The 6,945-nt window shown below is 53.1% G+C and overlaps 1 protein-coding gene across 1 annotated transcript in view; it reads left to right on the top strand.

Annotated features, from left to right (window-relative positions):
- Nucleotides 1-304: 304 nt before the first annotated feature.
- Nucleotides 305-6,945, top strand: part of LOC145351367 (transmembrane protein 132D-like) — a 57,420-nt gene continuing 50,779 nt past the window's right edge. The window contains exon 1 of the mRNA XM_080200980.1: nucleotides 305-445. Within this exon, the coding sequence (XP_080057106.1) occupies nucleotides 373-445 (73 nt within the window). The 5' untranslated portion in view covers nucleotides 305-372. The remainder of the gene's footprint in view (nucleotides 446-6,945) is intronic.

Here is a 6,945-nt window from a genome sequence, read left to right as displayed (position 1 = left end):
TTAAGGCTACTTGTGACACTAACAAATAAACTTTTTCCAAGGTTGCAGACAACAGTGTGCTGGAGAGAGGCTACAGGCTAACCCTGGAGGAGTTGGTGAGTGTATCCCAGCCAGGACAAATGATGTGCTGAGGGGTAATGGTAGATCTATTTGCATATTTTCCCAGGAGCAGGGGGATTGAGAGTGTGCACTAGGACCCTGGTAGCTGTGTTTAAAGGGAGTGTCGAGTGGGTTTAGCTTTTCCCTGTGTGTAAGTGTGTGCAATCCCTGAATACAGCAGCTCCTGGGCTGGGCTGTCCCTGGATCCAGCAGCAGCTCCTGGGCTGGGTGCTGGGACCGTCTGGCTGTTTCTCAGCCCCTGGGAGGAGGAGGATGCAGCCAAGGCACGGGCGGTGCAGGCAGAGAGCAGCAAAGCTCCTCATTCTCACAGTGATCTGGACAGCAGGTAAAGGGGCACAGAGGGAGAGGGGGGAAGGAGGGAGTAAAGTCCTCACTGAGCTTTCCTCCTGCAGGGAATTTCCACCCAGAGGAGAGGGGAGAGGACAATGAATGTGCTCATTCAGAGGAGAGAGAGAAGAAAGGGAAGGAAGGAGGCAGAGAAACAATGAGCGAAAAGAAAGAAAAGGAGAAAGGGAGAGAGGAAGAAGGAGGCAGAGGAACAGGAGAGCGAGGAGAAACAAGAGAGAAAGGAGAGGGAGAAAAGAGAAAACAGAGAAGGAGAGGAAAAGGAGGAGGTAGAATAGGAACAATGAGAGAGAGGGAGAGGAGAGGCAGAGAGAGGAGAGAGAAGGGAGAGAGAGAGAGAGAGAGATGGAAAGAATAGGAAAGATTAAGGCGGAGAGGGAGAAAAGCTGAGGTGGAAAGGGAGAGAACAAAAGGGGAGAAAAGTATAGAGCCAAGGAGAAGAGACAGAAAAAAAGGGAGAGAAGAGGAAAGGAGAATAAAGAGGGAAGAAAGTCAATAAAGGGAACAAGAGGAGGGAGTGAAAAAGGGAGAAGAGATTGAGGCAGGGAGAGAGAAGAAAAAGAGAGGGGGAGTGAGAGAGGGAGAAGAGGAGTGAGGGGGGAGTGAAGAAGGTGAAAGGGAGGGTACAGAGTGGGATGAGAGAAATAATGGGAAGAATGGAGAGTACATGATGGGTGGAATAGAGGAAGGGGAGCTGCGATGAGGAGGGAGCTTCGGAGGGGGAACTGCGGGGTAGGAGCTACAGGGGGCGAGCTGCTGGCGGGGAGCTGCGCGGGTAGGGGGGAGCTACTGTTGGCGGGGGGAGAGCTGCAGGGGCTGGAGGGGGAGCTGCAGGGAGAGAGAGTGAGTGGAGAGACAGAAGGAGACAGCCAGGGAAAGTGGGGGAAGGGTGTAAGAGATAAGAACATAAGAACATAAGAAATAGGAGCAGGAGTAGGCCATCTGGCCCTTCGAGCCTGCCCCGCCATTCAATAAGATCATGGCTGATCTGTCGTGGCTCAGTTCCACTTTCCCGCCCTCTCCCCATAACCCTTAATCCCCTCTCTTATCAAAAACCCATCAACCCGCTTCTTAAAAATATTTAGCGAGGCAGCCTCCACCACTTCAACGGGCAGAGAATTCCAGAGATTCACCACCCTTTGAGTGAAGAAGTTCCTCCTCAACTCCGTTCTGAACTGCCCCCCCTTTATCTTGAGGCTGTGCCCCCTAGTCCTACTGTCCTTTCTGAGCGGGAAGAGTCTCTCCACCTCTATCCTATCCATCCCATTCATCATCTCATACGTCTCAATGAGATCTCCCCTCATTCTTCTAAACTCTAACGAGTACAAGCCTAGTTTATTCAGCCTCTCCTCATAGCTCAACCCCCTCAGGAAAAAGACAACCTGGAGTGAGGGAGAGTGGAAATATATAGAGAGAGACCAGAGGAGAGAGCCATCAGGGAGGAGAGAGACATGGAGAAGATAAGGCTGGTGGGGAGTGCGAGGAAGAGAGGAAGGCAAAATGAAGAGGAAGGCAACAGAAGGAGGGGGGAAATGGCAGGAAAGCCAGGAATAAATAGACAGAGTGACAGAAGGAGGAGAGTAAAGGGGTGGAGAAAGACAGGAGAATGTAAGGTGCGGGGAGGATGGAAATACATATCGGAGAAATGGAGAGAGGCGGGGAGGGGAGAGAAAGAGAGATAGAAGTAGTGGAAGGGCATCTGGAGAAATGAGGCTTGAGAGAGGAAATAAAACCCGAGCTGGGAAAGGGAGGAGAAGATATCTTCGTGTGGTATGGACCTATTTGGCAGGAGACACGGGAATAATTGGATAAGGAGTAGAAAGGGCACAATGGGCTGAATGGCTTTGGTTCTGCAATGCACCCTTTGGTGATTGGGGGCTTGGGGGTGAGGTTGGTGAGTGGTCCAAAGTCCAGTCTCCTGGGGGAGGGGGGGCAGAGTGAGAGCGTTGTGTCACCTGGATTGAAAATCCCGTCAGTGTTGGACACGTTGCCCCATATAGCTTCAATGAGCCATTACTCAGCTAACACGTGCATGATGACCCTGCATAACCTCTCACATCCTCTTTAATTATTTCCCCCAAAACGACAATTGTTCCTTTCCCATCAATGGCAAAAAGGTAAGAATGCGCAGAAAGGACTCTCGTTTCTCCAGCACCTTACAACAATCTCAGGACACATCCCAAAGTACTTTGCAGCCCTTCAGATATGTAGTCACCTAGTCAAAATAGAAGAAACCCATCAGCTTGCTAGTGAACTACAATCCCTACCAAATGTGGGGCAGCGCAGTGGTTAGGACTGCTGCCTCTCAGCGCCAGGGTCTCGGGTTTGATTCCCGGCCTCGAGTCACTGTCTGTGTGGAGTCTGTCTGTTCTCTCCGTGCCTGCTTGGGTTTCCTCCCACAATCTAAAGGTTAGGTAAATTGGCCATGATAAATTGGCCCTTAGTGTCAGGGAGATTAGCTGGGGTAACTGCATGGGTGGGATTGCAGTCGGTGCAGACTTGATGGGCCACATGTCCCCCTTCTGTACTGTAGGGATTCATGATAGTGAATACTGGCAACTGGATTTGATTTATTGTTGTCACATGCATTAGTATCCTGTGAAAGTATTGTTTCTTGCGTGCTATACAGACAAAACACACCATTCATAGAGAAGGAAATGAGAGAGTGCAGAATGTAGTGTTACGGTCATAGCTATGGTGCAGAGAAACAACAATTTAATGGAAGATTCTTCCATTCAAAAGTCTGACAGCAGCAGGGAAGAAGCTGTTCTTGAATTGTTTGGTTGGTGACCTCAGACTTTTGTATCTTTTTCCCAAAGGAAGAAGCTGGAAGAGAGAATGTCCGGGATGCGTAGGGTCCTTAATTATGCTGGCTACTTTCCCAAGGCAGTGGGAAGCGTAGACAGAGTCAATGGATGGGAGGCTGGTTCGCATGATGGATTGGGCTTCATTCATGACCTTTTGCAGTTCCTTGCGGTCTTGGGTAGAGCAGGAAGGAGCCATACCAAGCTGTGATACAACCAGAAAGAATGCTTTCCATGGTGCATCTGGGTCTGTTCTGTTTGCCTGAGAGGACAGGCAGGAGGGGGTCAAATCAACATCATATCTGGTATACAGCACCAAGTGCAGCACTCCCTCAGCACTGACCCTGTGACAGTGCAGCACTCCCTCAGCACTGACCCTGTGACAGTGCAGCACTCCCTCAGCACTGACCCTGTGACAGTGCAGCACTCCCTCAGCACTGACCCTGTGACAGTGCAGCACTCCCTCAGCACTGACCCTGTGACAGTGCAGCACTCCCTCAGCACTGACCCTGTGACAGTGCAGCACTCCCTCAGCACTGACCCTGTGACAGTGCAGCACTCCCTCAGCACTGACCCTGTGACAGTGCAGCACTCCCTCAGCACTGACCCTGTGACAGTGCAGCACTCCCTCAGCACTGACCCTGTGACAGTGCAGCACTCCCTCAGCACTGACCGTCTGATTGGCCTTGGTGTCGCAGGTTAGAATCGGGTGTGGGATTGGAAATTGCTCCCTGGAGCTGTATTTGCTCTGAAAGCCTCACTGTTGAAATTGAGTTCTGTGATAGAGCAGTGCGGAAGCTACTTTCAGTGTGTTTGAATCGCATTCTGGGTCAGTCGGTCAGTCTTGCCTGGTGTTTGACCCACAAAATAGATTTGCTGAGGCCAGTTTGGGCTGCTGGCTGGCGATGGTGTGGCCCGTTTGCACTTTCAGTTCTTGATCCTGTCTGAATTTTCTGGATTGCTTCAGAAACATTTGTAATGTTGATTTCTGACACCTGACTCCATTCCCCCAGTACTGAGAAAGGGTAAACCAGGGAGCAGGGGGCTAGAAAGGCAGCGCGTAACGTTCACTCTCACACACAGACACACACACACACACACACACACACATAGACACAGTGGGACGAATGCACGCACATGCACAGTCTGGCGCGTGCGCGGGCACGCATTCACACACAATGACGCACGTGCGCACACACAGTCTGACGCATGTGCGTGGGCAGAGTCTGGCGCACGCGCACACACACACACACAGTCTGTTGCGCGCGGGCACAGTCTGTCATGCGTGCGCACGCGGGGTCACAGTCTGGCATGCACAGTCTGACGCATGTGCACGGGCACAATCTGGCGCATGTGCAGGCACAATCTATCATGCACGCTTGGGCAGCCTGGCATGCGCATGCGGGCAGTCTGGTGCATGCGGGGGCACAGTTTGGCGTGCAAGTAGGCACAATCTGGTGCACGTGGGCATAGTCTGACGAGATTGCCCAGTCTGACACGTGTGCACACGCACACACTGTATCATACACACAGTGACACACTGACACAGAGATACGCACACTCAGACAGACAAAGACAAAGTGACACAAACATTACACGGGCTGACACAGAGGTGTGTGGTTATATATCTATCAGAACGCCTCCCACTCTCTCCACCACATTGATCCGTGTGGTTGGTGCCAGTTGACAGGACACCCACCATGCACGGTTGCCAGTTAAGCAGTGAATGAAGCCCAGGCTGCCGGTGTCAGAGGGAGAGACCATGTTTCAGCCTGAGAGAGAAGCTGGGGGTAGGGGGGAGTGTGGGATGTGGTGGGGCGAGCTGCCTCTGTGTGTGTGTGGAGTGTGTGTGTGGGGCAATGTGCATGCGAGTGTGTATGTGTGTGTGAGGGGGGAATGTGTGTGTGAGTGTGTGTGTGTGCGAGTGTGTGTGTGTGTGTGTGTGTGAGGGGGGGTTGTGTGTGCGAGTGTGTGTGTGTGTGTGTGTGAGGGGGGGTTGTGTGTGCGAGTGTGTGTGTGTGTGTGTGTGTGAGGGGGGGTTGTGTGTATGTGATGGGGGTGTGTGTCACAGCCGGTGTCTGCCGCTCAGCCTGTTCCTGGGGCGGCTGGGTCAGGCAGTGCCTGATCAGGCAGTCGCCCTGGTAACTGAGCCGTGGTGGCAACGCCCCACTCCATTGCGGGTGACTGCACCCGGCAGGCCAGGGCCTACAGGCAGCAGGGCCGGCTGTTCCACACACATACACACACAGCCCTGGGCTCAGTCACACCAATGAGCGCGGATCGGTCAAAGGCCCGCTTTGCAGAGCCCTAACTGCGCAGGCCGAGGACGGAGGCCCATGACACTCCCACCATGGTGCCCCGTGTCTGTTTATAGTCACAGGCAGGCTGCTCCGACAGAGCAAACCTGCAATCCCTGCGTGAGTCACACAGACTCTGTGAATCCCAGCGGCATTGCACAGGGGGAGGGAAGACGGCTGTCTACTTCCCCTGGCCCCAGGCCTGCTACCTGCCCCAACACGAAGCTCCACCCAGACACTGACAAGGCCTGGGGAACAGGGAGACTTTCAGACTCTCGATCCCGACAGCAGCCTCTGACTCCCTCTCTCCTCCATCTGCTTTCTCTCCAAACATCTCCTAAACCACACTTTCACCATCTACTCCCCGTCTCTCTCTCTCCCCCTGCCCCCTCCAGCTCGCACGTTGGCAGAGTGGTTACAACTTCTGCCTCACTGCTCCAAGTTTGGGTAACTGTGTGGAGTTTGTACGTTTTCTCTGTGTCTGTGTGAGTTTCCTCTGGGTGCTCTGGTTTCCTCCCACACTCTGAAAGACGTGCTGGTTAGGTGACTTGGCCGTGCTAAATTATTCCTCAGTGTACCCGAACAGGTGACAGAGTGTGGCAACTAGGGGATTTTCACAGTAACTTCATTGCAATGTTAATGTAAGCCTACTTGTGACTCATAATTAAACTTTTCTTCCCATCTCCCTCTCTGTCTCCTCATTCCCATCCTGGTGTTTAAGTCGCTCCATGTGCACCCCCAGTGTGATACGGAGACTGGAACTGTGCACAGTGACTCCCAGTGTGATACAGGGACCGGAACTGTGCACAGTGACTCCCAGTGTGATACGGGGACCGGAACTGTGCACAGTGACTCCCAGTGTGATACGGGGACCGGAACTGTGCACAGTGATTCCCAGTGTGATACGGAGACCGGAACTGTGCACAGTGACTCCCAGTGTGATACGGAGACGGGAACTGTGCACAGTGACTCCCAGTGTGATACGGAGACGGGAACTGTGCACAGTGACTCCCAGTGTGATACGGAGACGGGAACTGTGCACAGTGACTCCCAGTGTGATACGGAGACGGGAACTGTGCACAGTGACTCCCAGTGTGATACGGAGACCGGAACTGTGCACAGTGACTCCCAGTGTGATACGGAGACCGGAACTGTGCACAGTGACTCCCAGTGTGATACGGAGACGGGAACCGTGCACAGTGACTCCCAGTGTGATACGGAGACGGGAACCGTGCACAGTGACTCCCAGTGTGATACGGAGACCGGAACCGTGCACAGTGACTCCCAGTGTGATACGGAGACCGGAACCGTGCACAGTGACTCCCAGTGTGATACGGAGACTGGAACTGTGCACAGTGACTCCCAGTGTGATACGGAGA

Source organism: Carcharhinus amblyrhynchos, chromosome 13 (genome assembly GCF_965287045.1).
Source record: "Carcharhinus amblyrhynchos chromosome 13, sCarAmb.v2.hapA, whole genome shotgun sequence".
Classification (NCBI taxonomy): Eukaryota; Metazoa; Chordata; class Chondrichthyes; order Carcharhiniformes; family Carcharhinidae; genus Carcharhinus; species Carcharhinus amblyrhynchos.
The sequence above is the reverse complement of the archived record's forward strand: the minus strand, read 5'-3'. Positions and strand labels throughout refer to the sequence as shown.